This window comes from Musa acuminata, chromosome BXJ1-10 (genome assembly GCF_036884655.1).
Source record: "Musa acuminata AAA Group cultivar baxijiao chromosome BXJ1-10, Cavendish_Baxijiao_AAA, whole genome shotgun sequence".
NCBI lineage: Eukaryota > Viridiplantae > Streptophyta > Magnoliopsida > Zingiberales > Musaceae > Musa > Musa acuminata.
Window position 1 is genome coordinate 27,249,362 of NC_088336.1, and position 18,867 is coordinate 27,268,228.

Consider the following 18,867-nt stretch of genomic DNA (forward strand, 5'->3'; position numbering starts at 1 on the left):
TAGAAAATATCTGTAAACATCGACGATGTTACTGATTGGTTTTCCAAAATAATTTTTGCAAATTAATTTATGAATCTGTTCTGTTTAGTCGTAACAATTTCTCCAACCCATAGTAATTACTTGTTCCCACAAAAATAAATATCAGCACAAGTGAATATTTCCCTGCTAAAGCACCCGAAAAAAGAAAAAAGAAAGAAAAAAAGCTGTACAGTGTCTGACGAAGGACAGATAAGTAGAGATGGAGGGACCGACCCATTTCCGTCATCCGTCTCCACTTCAATCAACAAATCTCGTTCGCTCACCTCCTCACATCTCCCGTATCGCTTTGTTGCAATGAACCTTTTTTTTTTTTGCTCTCTCATATTATCTCATGTGCTTAAGAAATTAAATTTCATAGTCCTGTATATTTTTTATGATATAATGATCGATCAATTAGCATCTCCGTGTAAAACCTGAGGCGCCTATTTCATAATACCACGCCAGAATAAGCCAGAATATAACAAAGCAGATAAAGACATTGCTTTTTCTTTCTCCGGGCTGTATGCAAAAGAAAAAGATCAGATGACACGCTCGCCTCGTGGGTGGTGCACCCGGTGACCCCCTTTCCCGTTTCCTGGCTCAGCCGCGTTTAAATAAGCGACGGGAAATGATTTGGAGGGCTTCGGTGCGCGAGTGATGGGTGCACCAGTGGGTGCCCGCATCGGGTTTCGTTTAAAGCTCAGCCCGGCCCTTTGTCTTGTAGCGCCTCCCGGTCTGCTTTATATGGTAGAAAACGGCAGAAGGATTATATTATCATATTTTTCTGGATCAGATTTGGTAAATTACTTTTTTTTTGTTTGTTTGTTTGTTTGTTTGTGTCCTTCACAATGGACTAAACTTTCTTTACCTTCTTCTTATTTCGGTTATTAATTAGTTGTCTTTAAAAAATAGGAGCCAGAGGAGGCCGGTAATATAAAAACTTATACCTTCTTTTCGTTATCCTCGTCACCTCTGGGTGGTCCGGGAACGTCGTGCAGCCCTAAAACGAGGAAGCATGAAACATGTGCTGGGATCCAACGTCGGCTCTTTCTGCCTTTAGTTTTACTACATGATTCCTGATACCTGCACCAGAGTCTGAGAGAAAGGACTGATAAAGAGTAGCTCTTTGAATTCAAATTTGAGGCTTATGTCACATTAATTATGCAGGAATTTAAGCTGTAGATGACAAACCTGCATATGGTGCAATTGTAGACTGGTTTTGTCATACCTCGAGCAGGTGGGTGGTACCATTTGCATCCAATAGAAGCTCATCTCTGAAATTTATGCTGCTGGTCCCTAACAAGCAACAAGCAATTAGATCGTCCCATCTTCCTCTGCGGTTAAATAGTACGAAGCTCCTCGAGAAATTTACAGAGTTCCCTGTTCAAAGATAAATAGAATTAGTAGCTAGCAATTACTATCACATTTTTCTCCAGACATAGACTACATCCCACAGAAGCTATTTAAAAGATTTGGTACAAAATTGACAAATTTCATGATGAAGAAGAGTTACTGTTTTATTCATCTCAAACAGCCAAACGGGCGCTCTGATAGCATATATGGACCTATTCACTGCATGCAGGATAAAATATTTTCCTAGGCTTAGATATTTTATACCTATACGTAGAGATTCATACAATGTGATATAATTAATATTTGAAGACTGACAACCTCATAACCACAAAGCTGTTGCCCAGAGTAGTTCAGATGGTAGCTCGATTCATAGCACCCGTTATATTATGTTTACTCGTGGAATATGTTATGTTCCTCTGCAGGTGAATGCTAATGAGAGTGCACGTGGATGGCATGGAGTTGTCAAAGCATCACTTAAAGGCGGCATGAGGGTTCCTTACCTTCTTTGTGCTCCATGAAACTCAAGTACAAGATCACGTGTCTCCATTTTATCCAATTACACAGATGTAGTAGTCCTACAGGAAAAATGAAAGAGGAATTCAGATCCAACTATATGATTCAAATCAAAGTCAGTCGCATTATTTAGTGCATGTGTGTCTGTGTGTGAGAGAGTACCAACAATAGTTAATTGATGTGAATCTTCAAAAATTAGAAAGATAGAGGGAGAGAGAGCACCAAAAATACCAATTAATTAGTTGATGTGAAGCCTTTGCAATTGTACTCCTAAAACAAAAAAGTCTTAACAATTGCTATCAAAATTAAATACCCTGTTATAAAGAGCTATCTATGTGCATGACATGTTAAGAGCCACAAATGCATGATTTAAAAAGACAAAATAATGAAGCAATCATTGATAACCTTTTCTTTCTCCAGATCTGCTGCTTGGTTACCTACAGGTCAACAAAGTCAAAGCATGCTGCAATTATTGAAGCAAACATTAGTTACATGAAGCATTAAAATTAAGGAATGCCACAGTAGAGTTTAGTTCCAAGGAAATATAAATGTTATGATTCAAATGAAAGCAAAAGCAAGGAATGAGTCTCATATTGTGACCTCTGGATTAAGAATCATATGTACCAAGCAAAGGCTAAAGAATTACATATACAATGGTATAAACCTAAAAAAGCATATGACATGAGACTGCCACAGTAGTTGGATTAAGAATGAGGGTCAAGGTTTTCTTTGAAGAATTGAGCATGAAGGACAACTGAATAATAGCCACCAAACAGCTCAAATATAACAATCACATCATCTCACCACACAGTTCTTTTTTCCTTTTTTTTTTGACTGCCACATCACATCCACCCATCTATATACATGTGCAACCAACCTTTCTCCACAATGTCCCAATCCAATTCACATTTATCCACAAATCCAATAGCTTGATCAACTAGATACATCTCAATCACTACTACAAGTCTATGAGCTTGCAAGCCCCACGCCAGATGCTTCTATGTCAAATCAAGAGATCAGCTGCTTCTATAAAACAATTGCACAAACGTAATAGAAAAGACTACCTCAAGGATGATTTGTCATCTAAAGATGAACAAAAACAAAATACAAGATAATTGGAAAGGCAAGAGCACTGGGCATCCCAAGGAACACCCACTTCAGCTTGACAGACATCAAATGATGAATCAAACCTCACTTCACAAACCAAAAGCAGAAATGATAGTCTGCCAAGTCACATGAAAAGTCATTGGATAAGCAATAAAAGTTATATCTTCATGCATGAAAATCAAGTCTTTCAAAAAACAACCTTTACAAAATGACAGACATCACAGAATATATCAATACCTGATCACAGTGCTAAAACCAAAAACGGAACAGCTTGTGATTCATACGGAATGTCATAGATTGGAGCTTAAAACCTAACGAAGTTAGCAATATAACAAACAGTACACCCACTCAAAACCACCAGAGAGCCTATCTAGGTGATGTGAATTCTGAACTACAAATTTTGGAATCTACAGAATATGCCAACTTTTAAAACAGGACAAGAAACATACATAGTTTAGTATAGTAGCATTACACTGCATCTTTCCTTTTGAATATATCAAGATAGCACCGCTATGGAATATATCAAGATAGTTCCTCTCTTGCGAGACACTTGTAAACATAGTGAAAATATTTATTTTCCCACAATTAATAATAAAAGTAATAAAAAGCAAATATGCAAAGTACCAATTATGTTCAGAACATAATCGTGGCACCCAACACACAGAGATTTGATAGGAACTAAGAAGCAAATATTATTCTTATATGCAAATGTTGGCTGATTTTATGGCCATCAAAATTTCAGGGTAGTCAACAGGTTGCAACTCAACTCTAATGAATGTGAGCAGACAGTTGTTTTTACCAGAAGAAAAGGTTTACAGGCCACAATAAGAAATTATTAAGAAGAATCTACTATCCATCCCATATCTATATTGAGAGTCTCAAAGAAATTAGAGCCAAAGAATTTCTCCAGTATATTTATTGAGAGCTCCAAAGAAGTAAAGCCAAAGAGAAATTTTAATTTTACAGTATTAAACAATAAAACTAAGGCAAGCAACATTGCTCTTTTGTGTCCTGAGAGATCAGGGCTCAATTCATGAAAATAACGTATTATGTATATTGCCTTCCTAGACCTTGCATTAGCAGAAACCCATGCACTTGACGTGCCATTAGTATTAAAGGGTAAATTATACGAAATTAAAAGGAAAATGTCGGTAAATATGCTTTGATTGCCTTCATCAGCAGTAAAAACTTGTAGTTTCATTCTGTCTTATGGTTGACTTTTTAACAGGAAGCAGTAAAAACATAAATATTAAATGGAAGAAAGCTAACAATCTTATGCATGGACAAATCTTAGTTAAGATGAATTAATCTAACAGAAAGCAGCACTCGTCGAATGGATGTCAAACTATAGAATTACGGTACAAAACATTCGATAGCACACAAATTAGAAGAGAGCCTGAGTTTGATGTGGCATATTACCTGATAGTATGTATGACATCTTCCATGTTCATAGATTTTCGGCCAGCATGTTGTGTAAACAACTCAACATCTTAGCAAGGTCAAAAGTCTTCCAGCACCCTGGAGTAAAGGGTCCGGTAGATGATAAGTCTGCAAAATGCCAGGAAAAGACATCAATTTCTCTACCAAATAAGAGCAATGTCAAGGAGCAAAGCCAAAGCTTTAAGGGCGTCCTCAGATATATTACACCTAATTACAAAGACAAACTGAAAGCAGCATTTCAAATCACAAATTAACACCCAATCACATAACAGAATTAGAACCCTAATCACGTAACAAGAGCAGGATTTCCATTTCCATCATCCTTCCATCTGAAACTGCAGCAACATGAAGCGTTATCGTGAATTTGGAAAAACAATGAACAACGAATTAGATGAAATCAACGTTAGAAGCGATAAGAAAACAATTGGTGACGAAGGCGAAACCAATGGGAAGAGGGCTACGGCTTCAGCAATCACCTGTGTACTGAGAATCTAGGTTGGGGATGCATGAAACTATGGGTTTCGCTACCTCCACATCGACCTTCTTGGCTGTTCCGACGAAAGAATTCGGATGAAAGATCGATGAGGATTCTGCAATGGGGAAAGGGCAAAGAGGAGAGCACAAGGGCAGCAGAAGAAACGGAACCTCGGCTGAGATCACGAAGAGGAGAAAGCAGTCTTTGAGGATTTCCGCCCTCTCCTCCGCCTCCGTTTCCTTCTCCAGGTCTAAGCCATCTCCACCGTCGTCCTCGTCGTCGTCGTGTGAAGTGAACAGGCATGGAAGCGGAGTGCTCTCTTGTCGATCCTTGGCGCGGGAGAACAAAATTCTGAGGATTTCTGGATCCGACGGTCTTGATCGTCTTGATGGCTTAGCTTTGACGGTGGATAAATTATCATTTAGAGAAAGGTAAAAAAACCCCGAAATATTCGCAATTTAACGCGCATAATGATACAAAACATAAAAAAAATTAACTTAAATAGAAAATAATGACGTGATCGACACTTGATCAGTCGATATTTTAATACTACTTCAGCCACATATGACGACATTATTAATCATATTATAATTATCGCACATTTGATGCAACATGACTCCACTAATCGTATTTGAGATTAATGTATGTATGAGCCTAACGATTCAAAAACTTAAAAATATATTTATTGAATTGACTTAAGTATCAAAGAGATCTTAAAACACTCTAACATAATTTGACAAGGTTTGATTTTTTTCAATATCATTTAGAAACGAACGCCAAGATCTCGATTGTCTCCAAGTCAACATCCCAATCAAACAACAAAATTTTGTCACTACAACACGTATTATCATTGATGCAAAACATAGTAAAATATTGATACATTGTGTAAATCACATATTAACATTGCTCGAGGTAATTTAGTGGAGAACATATATATATATCTGGTCATCACACTTTTGATAAAAGAAATTTAAAATATTAGTTTGATGATTGTATATCAGATTTATTAATTCAAAAATAGTCATGCACTTAAATATCTTCATAAATTTGATATTTTTCTAGAATATAAATATACATAATTAAACAAGAATTTCAAAGCCTCGAACTTACCACCTCAAATTAATAATCGATGTACAAAATAAGATATCAGAGTTGGACAGAGAATATATTCCTCATGATTCCGGCACCACTTTATTCACGATTTAAATCTCGAAAGACTGACATGACATACAACCCAAGGCAAAGAGGAATATGGAGTCAGAATGGTTGACTTGATGATCCGAGATGTCACTACAATCCATGATATGAAATGTCCCTGTTTCCAGCAGATGATTGGATGGTGAATGGGTTCCAAAAATATGTGGACAAGAGCTCCCAGAAACGCATATCATACATACTTTTAACCACATAACCATAATATTGCTTTGGCTGTCAAGTCTCTCGGCACAAGAAGAAGGTCCTCTTAGATGTCACAAGGAAGAGGAAAAGGGAATCAGCTTCGACAATGGCGGTCTTGCATCAATCCTCGTAAAGTGCTTTTTGTCACCCCTGGCCGAACCCTACAAACGTACTGCAACTCTGCAAGGTCCGAGTAAGTCCAAAGTGAGATCATAGATTTAGAACTCCGATGTTGGATCAGAGTCTCAGTGAGCTACAAAGCCTACAAATGATCCTTTTGAAGGAACTGTTCATTCTGTGTCGTTTCTTTGGATGAACACATCCAAGAAGAAGAAGCCACATTATATATATACATATATATATATATACATATATATACATATATATATATATATATATATATAGTTCACAAAGAGGAATAAAAGAAAAATAATTAACAAAAGTGTAAAGGCTTGAGAAAAGATTCATACATTATTCTTGAACAGAAAGTTTAGTTCAGTGAATTAAAGAGCGGAATAAGGGTCAAGCAGCAGCATCCCTCGATAACTAATGCTAAGAGCTGCCGATAACACTTGGGGATGAGAGCATACAAGATCCATTTCAGAGAACCAAAGCAATTGCTACCTTGATTGCTGACTACATTGTGTTGAGCAAACCTGCAGAGTGCAAGAGCACAGCCTTGATTTCTTCAGGCAGAACACCAGGGTCTTTGCATTGCTGAAAAAGATAAGGGCATATGAATGAGATATATTTAGCTATATATACACACATACACACAATGTGACTTCTTTGTTGGGGTGATAACATCATCCAATGAGAACTTACCTCAGCTTGGAAAATGTCTAGAGCGAATCCATTGAAACAGCTGATGACCGCCTGCTGAATGTCAAGCCCAAGGCTGTCAAGTGATCGCAAAGCTGAAAGCAGCAGACCAGGCCTACGGGCACAGAACATGTGTATGTCGACGGCTCGGCCTTCCCTCGCCTTAACTTCGACCTATAGAATGCACAACAAGATGAGTTTACACACTGTCTACCATGCTCAAATTCAACCAGATCAAGAGTAGCACTATGTTTTGCTTAATACATGATAATGAAGACCGTGGCTGGTACTATCCACTGATGTCCAAGATATATGAAGTCATCTTCAATCTAATTAGTTGATGATATATATATATATATATATATATATATATATATATATATATATTAATTATGTGTGTGTGTGTGTGATGTAAACCAGAAAAATAGTGTGTGTGTATGTATGTATATATATATAGTGTGTGTGTGTGTATGTATATATATATAGTGTGTGTGTGTGTATATATGTATGTATGTATATACATATATATAATGTAAACCAGAAAAATAAAGACTGCAATTGACAAATAACAAGCATGCCCTGCACAATATCATGATGATAGTTCATTAAGATAACTTCCAATTCTAGCAGCCAAGTTGGTAATTGAAACTTTGGATAACAAACAAGATGCTAAAAAGTTGGCTTAAGCTAATGGCACTAACCCTTGCTGGCTGACTATTTGGACTTGGTAAAGAACTCGAGCAGTGCTTGAGTTCGTCCTTCAAACGGCATGGCAAAGTTGGTAGTGTGGGAGTCAAGGGGTGCAAGCTCGTTGCATTTGTTGTAGGCAGTGAAGAACTTGAAGGTGTTGATTCAAGCTCATTTTGAAGGTCGTTGATCCTTTGGAGAAGTTCCTTCAAGTACTCAATCGCATCGCCAAGAATGGAAGCTCTATCCATCTGTAAGAACACAAGAAATTAAGACAAAAGACAAAGAAACAGTCATGATTGGAGGTGAACAGCTGCTAAAAATTTGTCATTCCACCATTGTCATCCAAATCTTGTGGTCCTTGATGATGAAATGAGCATATATCTATATATGTTGATGACAATACACTAACAAAGATATTGATCGTAAATGAAAGTAGTACTGAACTTTCTGGGCGGAACTTAGGATGCATATTGTTCATTCATGATGACATAGGAACTCCAATCATAATTCTTTTACATGATGGTGATGCGGCTTTAAGGTAAGCATGTTACGGAAACACTCTAATTTAAATATTTGGAAGACACATTAAAAAGAGCACATGCAGGAAGGTTATGTTCTTCTCAATTTGGTTCACTTGTCCCGGTCAGATCTGCCATCCATTGGAATGGGTAGGTGTCACCTGTAAATGCAGGGACCTGCCCTATGTATGTGCAGGTGGATTTTGAATTTGTTCTATTTGAGATGGAAAAGATTCTGACCCGAGGAAGAATGGTCAGCAGCTGCCAGGATTATTTCCCCACAGGACACCGGTTTCATTACAGAAGACAAATATGTACAATGACAAGGAGGAACCATTCATCCAATCAAGCACTGATCTGACAACTATTACAATAACAGAGGGGGAATGCCAACAATTGATTCGCTATAAAGGCTAGAAGAAACAGTCATTTTAACAGTTGATTCAGATAAGAAGCAAAAGATTTAGAGTTCCATCTTAAGTTAAAATTAACCGAGATGATGATGAACACATGCAAGTTTATAGTTGCCTACTGCTACCGAGTAGATTCCTGAAGTACAAAACATAAGCATGGCAAGTTCACATGAAACTACAGGAAATTTATGTTTCTTGTACAGAAGATGAGAATTCAGTATCAATTTAAGTAACATGATAAGCATATGAAATTACGATCGAAACAATCCCCTAGAGACAGTAGTTCCCCTCATAGGATGGAATTTTAAGACTAACTCCTTGAAGCACGACTGGGTAGAAGCTAAACTTTGAATGCACTACAACAATTTAAAGCTTCAGTGTAAGTTCAGATCAATCTCATATAGTCAAAGCAGAACTCAAGCAATAGCATATAGAAAGGGAAAACAAAGTAAAGGAACTTGCAAGCTATGTAAAGGAACTGGTGACATATAATTCCCACCTTGCTTATCTTGGGGACAACAGATCTAAGCATGTAAAGCCTGTCGTTGAGTTTCTTTCTCCTCCTCCTCTCTGCCATCAGATTCTTCGCCGGGAGACCCTTCTTCTTCCCCCTGTCGGCCACCATGACATCAGCACTCGAACTGTTCCCTCCTCCACCTAATACATTCCCTGCATTCTCCTCAACTTTGGCACACTCTCCGGCAAAGTCATCAGAATCATAATGTAAGCCGGACCCGTCAATGCTACCCTCGTCCAACTCATCGACCTCGTTCCCTTTCCTCTTCCTCTCTTTCTCTTCCTCCAATGCAACCACACTGCTGCTCCCTTGGCAGCTGCCTTTCGACGCCCAAGGACCCAAGATGCCGACTTTTTCTGCAGTAGCCACCGAGTTCTGCAGTAGAGCGGCGGCCGCCCGCTTCTGGAACAGGGTGGGCTGCGAACCCGCTGTAGGGAACATCTCCAAAGGCCTCAACACCTTGGACCGGTTGAGAAACGGTGAATTCTCCAAGCTGTCGAAGCCCACAGGGCAGAAGGTGGTGCCAGAGCTGGAAACGGAGCAGTTCTCGGCAGGAGGTAGCAGAAGGGCGCCGGAGAATTGGCTTGCGGGGTTCAGCTCTGGACAACCGAGTTGTCCACTGGTTCCAATTCCGACGAAGCCAAACACTCCATCGATGGCGCCACCTCCTCCGTTCATCAAGTCAGGGGAATTTAAAACCGGGACTGCCGGAAGAAACCCCGGCGCGTCGCTCCTGAGATCAACCCCAACGCCGAAATGGTTCGAGGCATTGAAGACAGACGAAAGGGCAGGTCTCGACGAGAAAAAGGGTTGGCTTTGGTCGAGGCTATCGACGGGTGGCAGCAACAGGGCCTCATGGGGCGAGGGATTCGGGAGAAAGGCGACGTCTTTGAGGTCCTGCTGAGTCTGGAAGGCCTCGAAGGGGTGGTGGGCGGCGGCGCCGACGTACCAGTCGTCCACGAGCATGGACTTAAAGCCGGAAAGGCCGAGCTCGTCCTCCTTGGGCTCCCCCATTCCCCCTCCGCTAGAGCTGGAGGCGTTTCCTCTTGTCCAAGCGACAGGGCCGTCGTCGTCTCCACCGTCATCCATCCAGAAGCCGCCATCAATTCTCGAAAACATCGCTGCTCTTCTCACTTACCTGTTTTCCGGGCGGAAGGGAAGAAGACAATGCATGTACAACTACCAGGTCCGGTTTTGATGCTTTCCAACACTTCTCAGCCTCAGAGCTCGCACTCCACCTGGAGGGCGATGGGTTTGAAACGTTTCGTCGTTCCAAGGGAACGTGTTGCGACGCACTGCTGCTGTTCTCCTTTGCTTCTGTCGCTGGTCATGTTAGCTGACAGAACTCCCAAAATGACCGTGAAGGAAATAATGTAAAGGCTATTCATCCTTCCTCTCTCCTTCAATTTCTTCAAACAGCTTCATGGCTAGTTAAATGATGTGAATTTTGGCAGTGTACTATCGAGTTTCACACAGTCCTCTGCCTCTCTTCTTTAATTATGTGAACTTGACAGTGTACTTACTGGGTTTCACAAGCAGGCATTGCTGCAATACGAAGCTTTCGTGTGACAAAGGGGGTGTTTTGATCTCTCTCTCTCTCTCTCTTCTCTTCTCTTCTCTTTCAGTGGTCATAAGGTTTTCCCATGTCACAAAACAGACTTGGCTTCGTCTTGTTATCGTGGAGGCTTTAACCATCTTGCTTCGCTTCTTGTTTAAGGGAGATCGGGGTGGTGGCCAACCCAAAGCAGGGGGAAAGGAATGCAGATAAGACGCAGCAAACCCTGTTTCCATCTGAAGACAGTTAAAAAACTCTTTTGGCACAACTCAGACAAAACTACAGAAGCTTTTCATGCAATTTTTGATACCTTCATCTGCTGCATGCACAGCTGAAATAAGAATATACAGATATGTTTATTATCCTCTTTTTTATCTCTCATGAAATGAAATGTAAAGAAAGTGGTAACAAGATGGTAGAGATCATGCAAGCATTATTGCTTGCTTGTGGTCCATATTGCTACGGTAATCATCACACAAGGTCTGTCAGATTGATGTGAGATGAGGTGCTTAAAAATGGTTTTGTTTGGGGTGGGGAAAAAGGAACACAAGACAAGAAGGGGGTAGCATTAGCTGAGGGAGATTGGACCAGCCATCTCTTGGAAGACTTGAATGCCATTCCCTTCTTCCCGGGTTGAATGCAGAAGGCCATTTGGATGTGAGGCTGCCAGCTTCCATAATCTGCTAGCAGTTACCAAAGGCGACAGAGCTATGGATAAGCATCTGCACAGTGAAAACCAAAAGGAAAGCTAAAGTTAAATGCAGCAGTCACCTTATGTCAGGCAAGTTTTGGTTGTTCCTATCATTAGCATACATACTATACATGCCAAATCCATCTATAAAAAAAAGGCAAGATTGTATGTATACATATGTTCGAGGTTTATAAAAATATTTCTCAGATATATTAATTTAGTTTACTGCATTAAAAGGTGAAAATAATAAGTATTTTAGGCATTTAAATTTGTTATTATATTTTTAGATAAAGTCAACTGTGAGTAGTTATGATCATCAAAGAGATGGATGATTTAAATATTCGGAAGGATATATATATATACTGTACATAAAAATTTATATAGGGAATTATGGGTCATATTAGTTCCATAAGTTCATCCTACTAAGATTAATGAGATCAGTAACTTTGCAACAAAAAATAAAAATATTATTTTTATTCGGAAGGAAATAGATCAAGGAATTGAGTGAGCTGTATTCAAACCTCTGTTGTTGTTGCTCACAGCTGATACATCTCCATGCATTCCAGTCTGATCAGTGAGTATAACACAAGTAGGGAAGAAGAGAAGACTTTGATGACTGATTTAGGACTGTGAGACACAATTTAAACGTAAGATAAGAAACAAATAATATTCTATAACATATTATAACTTCGACTTTCAAATGCAACAAAATAAAATAAAATAAAAGTTAAATTAATTTTGTCGCATTGGATTAACGATCATATTTGAGTGCCAATTTTCCATGAAGAAGGCAATCATCCAACGAGGTTAGAAAAGAAGAGGAGGAGATAGAGAGAAAGCTGCAAGCAGAGATGGCGCGAGTCGTGCGACAGAGGAGACAAGCACAGGGAGCGGAGGCAAGTAATGCAGGCAAGGAATAAATGGGTAGAAAACAAGCCCAAGGTTCTCGTGATCGCCCTCTTTCCATCTCACCTAAGAAGATTCCACACGCCACTCTTTAACTCTTCAACTTGCCACAGGATTCAGATCAAGAACCGGTTTCGTCTCTGCTTACGCCGAGGAAGCTGGCTGATTCCAAATCTGCCTTGGGACAATGTGTTTCTTCGAGTAGCACTCGGTTGTTGTCTGTGCTTCTTCTTTTGAGATCCATGAAGCGCCACTTGGCGGTGGAACACTCGTGGGAGAAGAACAAGTTAGGTTGGGTCATTTAAGAGCTGGCAGTCCAAGGTCTGGAGTGGTGTTCTAACCTGCATGCGTGTCTGCTGCCACAATGTCATTTGTCTTTTGTTCTATCTCAAGAATTTAAAGGATGTATTGTTCTATATCACAGTGCATACGACATGGAGGATGAAATAATAATTTTGAAGCTGCTTCTCTTGTTTTAATGGCATTCATTTTCCTGAGTCCCATTGTTACAAATTCTACTGCTGGATCTCTCTATTGCAATTTGGCAGCTACGATCTGTAAAAGGAGGAATCAGATTGCAAGAAACATCAAAGCTGATGGGGGTTTGATCAGACTATCATCAGCTAATTTGAGGAATTGAAGCTTAGAGTTCGGGATTTCAATGAATATGCCCTGTTCTTATTTGAAGAATTCTTTTGATCTGCAAATATGAGTGAAAATGCTCCCTTTGTTAGGATTTGTTCTGCACATTAATATCTGAACCTTTTAAATTCTTACTTGGAAATAATTTCTTCAATCTCATTCACATGAACTCAGAACCTAACAGCAGTTGTTGATACTGAAAAGCTAAACAGAAAGATGGTAAAATTCCAACCTTTAAGATCACATATACATGCAAAGAAGATAGTTTAAGGAATTAGTATGCAATCATATACCGCCGGTAAAGTGCAAAAACTGAAAAGAATAAAAAAGCTTTTTCTGATCATGCTACAGTTAGCTTGCTGACTTCTGAGTCAAGAACAGCTTCAGTGATCCTTTTGTCATTGTAGTAAGTTTGAAATCAAAGAAGAAATGCAATTTGAACTCCATTGTTTTGATGTTGAACAGATGAAGTAGCTTCTCCACGAGACAGAATTCTACAAAAGCCGGTGACAAAACACACATTCGTGTGCCTTTTCCACACTAATTACCTAAAACTAGACATCAGCTCAAGCACACAGGAATACCATGGAATCGACACGAAACTCGCATATACTTACAATGCACACCCTAATGCTGCTGAAGAACCTGTCAGGGCGCATATGTGAATGTCTCTGGTAGCGGTCGGCCTTGTAGGAATGCTCTGAAGAGCACAAGAGACCTCTCAGGCTGTGAGAATGGAGCTTCATGAGAGGCTCCTCTTACAGTAGCAAATGAAAGCGCATCGCCGTAAACTTGAGTCCATCCACCAACCTGCAGAAAATTTTGCGGCACCAAAGTTCCACACTTGTTCCAAGTTGATCACTCAAATCACAAAAGAACATGGTGAAACAAATTGCCTGTTGGATTTTGTTTACCTGTTCTCCCTCAAACCAAGCTCTATATGGAATTGTTGTTTTGAGGCCAAGCTCGTTTGCCAGTCTTTGCACAAGAGTTCGGCTACCGGTCAAAGGAATGACAGAGTCCTGATCACCACTACAGTCGGAAAATGAAAAGCATAAGATCCTTTTGGTTCCTGAAAACCACTGAATGTGTTCAACGATGATGGACTTTAGGGACTAAACTACCTGTAAACCAACACCGGGATTCCAGACTTCACAAGCGAACCCACAATCGAAATTGTTGGTACCTCCAAGTTAAGTAACTCATACTCGATAACACTTGAATACCACCAAATGTACCATGTTATCAAGGATAGTTCCAGATATGCAAATTGAACCAAGGATAAAGACCAGAAATAATCTTAAATTCAGGAATTCAAGAAATATCGAGCTCAAGTTTTATCTCAAGACAATGTTTCTGCATACCTGCTGCAAACAGTCCATTTTGTCACCCCGATAAGGTTGGCATGCAGTGCTGCTTGCACATCCTTCCGATTGAGATAACTCACGGTTTCATCTTCGACGCAGACATCTACTCGCTCGGTAACTTGCTGCAGCACAGTTACAATATGCCTCAGATGCAAGGTCGAAGACAATATATAGAGAGGCTGCAGATCATTAAAGGGAGGACATAAACTGACACGCATTGATGTTATTGTTATATAGGTTCTAAACTTGCCTGAGGACTCAGAACCATGGATTGCGATAAAACTGATGATATACAAACATCAAGGGTGACATCATATTTGTCGACGAATCTACTTGTTTCTCTCGTCACTTGGCTCATCACTCTTTGACATATTGAACTAAGGGATCCTCTGTAATACTCACTGACGTAGCGTGAGTAGTTACAAGCAGAAGTGAAGATTCTGTATGTAGAATCCGATATCAACCCATGGGACCAAAAGAACTCTGCTCTTGAGTTGAAGTCGGTTGAGAACTCAAGAACCGGATTACCCAGCTGTAGCAGACATCAAACAGAACAGCAAGAATTAACTTGCTTTTATGCACAAATGTAGCACTTGGTGAATCATTTCGATTGTTCTAGTACTCACAGCAATGCCTTTGAGGTTGAAGACCTTTTCCTTCTTATTGAAATCAACCATGAGCTGAGCAAGTTGTGGAACATAATGGCCTGAAAACCAGAGTCATGAGTTGTTGAAATTTAAGAAAGGCCCAACTTTTTCTAGCAAGACAATGGGTGAAGGTTTGCAATTTCATCACCTGCATAGCTTTCTCCAGTGATGTATAAATCCCTGCCCTTGTACCGTGGGAACTTTGTGAACCAGCGCTGCAGAAAAACAAGATTATCCCTGGCTTCACAAGCGAAAACAAATGAAGAGTCAGCCTCATCTTGCAGCTTGCTAAATGATATGCTGAATCAAGTAATTGGTTTTGTTTCCAGAAGAAACAAGAGATTGTGTTCTGAGAAGCATCAGTAAGAAAACAATTTGCACAAAACTCTTGTCAAACTTTTTTTTCTTACAGAAAGCTTATATCGAGCTCCAAGCTACAAAATTAGTACCTGTAATCCGATCATTCACCCCCTCATAGTCAGAAGAGTCACTTGAAAAAGAGAAGCCAACTCCTGCTGGTGTCTCCAAATACAGCATGTTTGCCTCTGCAGATGGGAGAGAAGTAACTAACCACCGCCTCTCTTTTTTTTTCTCTCATCAGGAAAGTGCATCCAGCACAAAGAAAAGTTGTAAGAATAAAATCAATGATGCTGCAGCTTCATACCTTTATTCCAGCTATACTCATTTCTCACCAGCACTTCACCTTTTGGTCTGAAAGGCCCATTCTCAGAGAATGCCCCAACCCCAACAGAAGAGCAACCAGGCCCTATGAAGATGAAATCACAACCAACGAAGAAACTAAAATCAAAGAAAGATGAGAAAAAAAAAATCTGATATTGATCTCTATAGAGAACTTTTTCTCTTATTGATGAAAAAGGCAGAACCTTGTTCATCTTCTTTTTCCCTTTGAAAAAGAAGCATATGAGCTAATTGTTCCATTTGAGAGGGAGGAAGATGTTGTATTACCTCCATTCAACCAGAGAACCAGAGGCTTTGAGGACGGATCCATCTCTGCTTCGGCAAAGTAGTAGAAAAGAGCCCTGTGCTTCCGCTCATCCACTGTGACGTAGCCTGAGAACTGCTGGAAGCTGACCTGAGGTTGGCCAGGCAGCTTGACGATCCTGTTTGGGTGGGATAGATTGGACTCCAGCTCCCTGGAGGAGCAAATCTGAACTAGAGCGGCAACCATGACCACGGCTCTCCACGCCGTAGAATGCATGTTTCCGGAGCCACCACCAGGCACAAACTGAACGAGGAAAGAGAGAGAGAAGAAACAGAGTGGGACGGGGAGGATGTCAGTGCTAAGTGGAGACTAGGCAAGCGTTATATATATAACTAGATGAAGGTTATGGGGTCGAAAGATGAAGGTTTGTCTTGCCTTAACTTCTTGTGTCGACACCTTTTTATGCTGAAAAGTGAGAGAAAAATGGGCACCCTCTTCTGAATCCTGCAGCATTCGATCATGAGTTCAGTAAACCTTCTTGTTAATAACTAATTGCTCATACGACTGTACCCAAGCAGAAAAGCCATCTTCAAAGCCTTTTTCTAAATGGACAACAATTACTTGCGCATACAAAAAGTTCCAAGCAGAAAGCCCGGAACATGTGAAAAGGTTGGCCTACTCCATCTGGTTTCTCTCTTTTTCTTCACAGAAATGGGTTTTATATTGACGTTGCAGGAAGGGGCTGCTGCCTCCTCCTGCTTATCTGATTTCATCACTGTAAGAAATTGAGAGAGAGAGAGCGAGAGAGGACAGTGGACTGGCCCTGCCCTCCATTGGTCTTGTCTCCCCACCCCAAAAGAACTGCCACAAGTGACTGATTGATGCTGCAGGCTGATGCATCAAGTACTAACCTAGACTTGACATCTGTAACATTTTTCTGGGAGAATGCATTGTGACTGTTGTAAACAACAAGAAATACTTTGAATATAGAACTCCCAAAGAGACTGAAGCTAAGCTAAACATCTCGTTCCGACTGATCCGCTCTCCCGCTTTACTTCTCTGAAAGAAAGAGAGAGAGAGAGAGAGAGAGAGAGAGAGAGAGAGAGAGAGAGAGAGAGAGAGAGGGGTGGCAAAGTAAACCTGTCTTCCAAGGAGAGGAGACACCGCTTTGTTCTGAAAAGATGCCACCATTATTATGTACCTCGGTGCTGTTTGTCTCCGGGAAGAAGAACACTTACATACGTGCTTCGAACGCTTGGTGCGCGTAGTAGCAGACTCGAGATATACGTACCGAGGAGACGTCCCCGTGCTTTTCCCCTTCCCACGTGGTTCTCTTAGTCGCCTGCCTGACCGTGGGACCCACGCCTCGGCAGAAGAGAAATTGTTTTTTCAGCGAAATCTTCTCGTGAACTTTGAAGCTCGCAATAATTGTTGATGTACTTCAAATTCATCTTGAATTTAACTTCAGCTTTCATGCAAACTCGGCCGGAAAGATGATCGACGATCCGAGAAGAAAACACCGGCTGTGTTTCTGCAACTTGCCAAACGCCAATGAGAACAATCCGAACATTAAACTGGCACCCTGAGAAAAGAGAATCGCCCCACAGTTTTCCTCAGAGGTAAATCCTGCAGCAAAAACTGTAGCCGCTGCCGTATCACCCTCCCTCCATCCTATCATCATCATCTCGATGGATGATTGACAGGTGGGTTTTTGTCTTGGCTCTGTCAGATGTAATCCCACAAGGCTGCGCTCTCCGATGACGATGGCAGTCGTCTGCAAAGCTAGCGGTCAAGGACGTCACCGGCTCTCTCTCGCTCTCCTTCGAAGCAAGAGGACACGACATGGTTCCTGGTGTTAATTTGTTCATGCACACATGCGAGAATGATATGGCGTGGGAATCTCCACAGTCGCTGCTGCTCATTTGTTCACTGTAGCGTTGCTCTCTTCCTCTGTGCTGATGCAGTAGCAGTGGCTAAACGAATCTCCAGACTCTCTCGCCCGATCGATTAGAACAAGTTATAGGAAAGGATCAAACACTCGCCACCAACGAGACAAAGATTGCTTGTTCGTTTCGATTTGTATTCGTGTGTGCTCTCCTGCAAACTTTACCCAGTGGTCAGCTGGCATGGACGAAGGGACCAGTCCTCGCCTGGAATTCGAAACCATCAATCGGTCACACCTCCTGCTACAGGCAACCTCTGCAAGGAGCCTTAACCCGATTCCCCAAACATGCAAACACTTGCATTCTCTTCATCATCAGTGTATGTGAGTAGCGTGAGGTTTGGGATATGTGGGGAGTCGAACGCTACCCTTCGGCTCTTCCTCTTGGAGCCTTGCGAAGAAAGCAAAGGAGGAGAAGGCTTTTGGTGTTTCTCTTCCCTTCTGCTGCTTCAACTTTTGATCCCAGTCACAATCCGGTTCAACATTTACCAGCGAATGAATGGCATAACCGGAGACAGTAACCACACCAAAAGATTGGCATGGCATCGAGGGGAGGGGCTGACAACATAATGATTCCAACAAAAGGGGTTGCATGACTCAACAGCGGTCGGGATGGGGTCACCTTGGGTAACGTGAACCGGGCCGAACCGGGTTCTTTATTGCCATTGGCTTTTCGGTCCCCCTTCTTTTCGCTTTTTTTACTTTTCGGCCCCCTGTGATAATGCTGTCAGATGGCCGCCATCATTTCCAGCGCAGTGCGGGGTGGGAGACAGAATGCAAAAGCGGGATGTGGCGTGCGGTGATGGGGTTGCCGATGACGCGGCGACCAATTCCCCCGGTGGGTCCCGTCCCCTCGCCCCACTTTGACCCCCTTTCCTTGACCTCCATCTACCCTTCGTATCTGTCGCCT

At 41.1% G+C, this 18,867-nt stretch overlaps 2 protein-coding genes and 1 long non-coding RNA gene across 4 annotated transcripts; 1 reads left to right on the top strand and 2 right to left on the bottom strand.

Annotated features, from left to right (window-relative positions):
* Window positions 1–6,766: 6,766 nt before the first annotated feature.
* LOC135595026 (transcription factor ICE1-like) lies at window positions 6,767–10,631 on the bottom strand. The gene is made up of 4 exons (XM_065085532.1): window positions 9,247–10,631; window positions 7,828–8,064; window positions 7,130–7,300; window positions 6,767–7,021 (listed from the first exon to the last, which is right to left on the bottom strand). Exons 1-4 carry the CDS (start codon window positions 10,381–10,383, stop codon window positions 6,941–6,943), a joined length of 1,626 nt encoding a protein of 541 aa, XP_064941604.1. The 5' UTR covers window positions 10,384–10,631; the 3' UTR covers window positions 6,767–6,940.
* A 1,690-nt stretch (window positions 10,632–12,321) lies between these two features.
* LOC135595870 (uncharacterized) lies at window positions 12,322–12,895 on the top strand. Its single transcript, XR_010480692.1, has 2 exons — window positions 12,322–12,452; window positions 12,530–12,895. It is a non-coding gene; the product is annotated as an uncharacterized LOC135595870 (long non-coding RNA).
* A 589-nt stretch (window positions 12,896–13,484) lies between these two features.
* Window positions 13,485–16,390, bottom strand: LOC135595869 (serine carboxypeptidase-like 45). Of its 2 annotated transcripts, XM_065087319.1 has the most exons (11): window positions 16,039–16,390; window positions 15,737–15,838; window positions 15,522–15,617; window positions 15,221–15,313; window positions 15,052–15,131; window positions 14,676–14,957; window positions 14,423–14,547; window positions 14,183–14,275; window positions 13,973–14,090; window positions 13,676–13,868; window positions 13,485–13,606 (listed from the first exon to the last, which is right to left on the bottom strand). In XM_065087319.1, the coding sequence occupies exons 1-10, from the start codon at window positions 16,289–16,291 to the stop codon at window positions 13,707–13,709; spliced, it is 1,404 nt and encodes a 467-aa protein (XP_064943391.1). In that variant the 5' UTR covers window positions 16,292–16,390; the 3' UTR covers window positions 13,485–13,606; window positions 13,676–13,706. The 2 variants fall into 2 exon arrangements, with proteins under 2 accessions (XP_064943391.1, XP_064943390.1); XM_065087318.1 differs by having other exon boundaries at window positions 13,485–13,868.
* Between the last annotated feature and the right edge of the window lie 2,477 nt (window positions 16,391–18,867).

Excerpts from the sequence above, each read along its gene's own strand:
- LOC135595026 (XM_065085532.1), bottom strand. The coding sequence starts at position 10,383 with ATGTTTTCGAGAATTGATGGCGGCTTCTGGATGGATGACGGTGGAGAC. Across the intron at positions 8,065-9,246 it reads TTGTCCCCAAGATAAGCAAG|ATGGATAGAGCTTCCATTCT; the intron begins GTGGGAATTATA and ends GTGTTCTTACAG. Across the intron at positions 7,301-7,827 it reads CAAATAGTCAGCCAGCAAGG|GTCGAAGTTAAGGCGAGGGA; the intron begins GTTAGTGCCATT and ends TGCATTCTATAG.
- LOC135595869 (XM_065087319.1), bottom strand. The coding sequence starts at position 16,291 with ATGCATTCTACGGCGTGGAGAGCCGTGGTCATGGTTGCCGCTCTAGTT. Across the intron at positions 15,839-16,038 it reads GGTTCTCTGGTTGAATGGAG|GGCCTGGTTGCTCTTCTGTT; the intron begins GTAATACAACAT and ends TCATCTTCATAG. Across the intron at positions 14,091-14,182 it reads ATCCCGGTGTTGGTTTACAG|TGGTGATCAGGACTCTGTCA; the intron begins GTAGTTTAGTCC and ends TTCCGACTGTAG.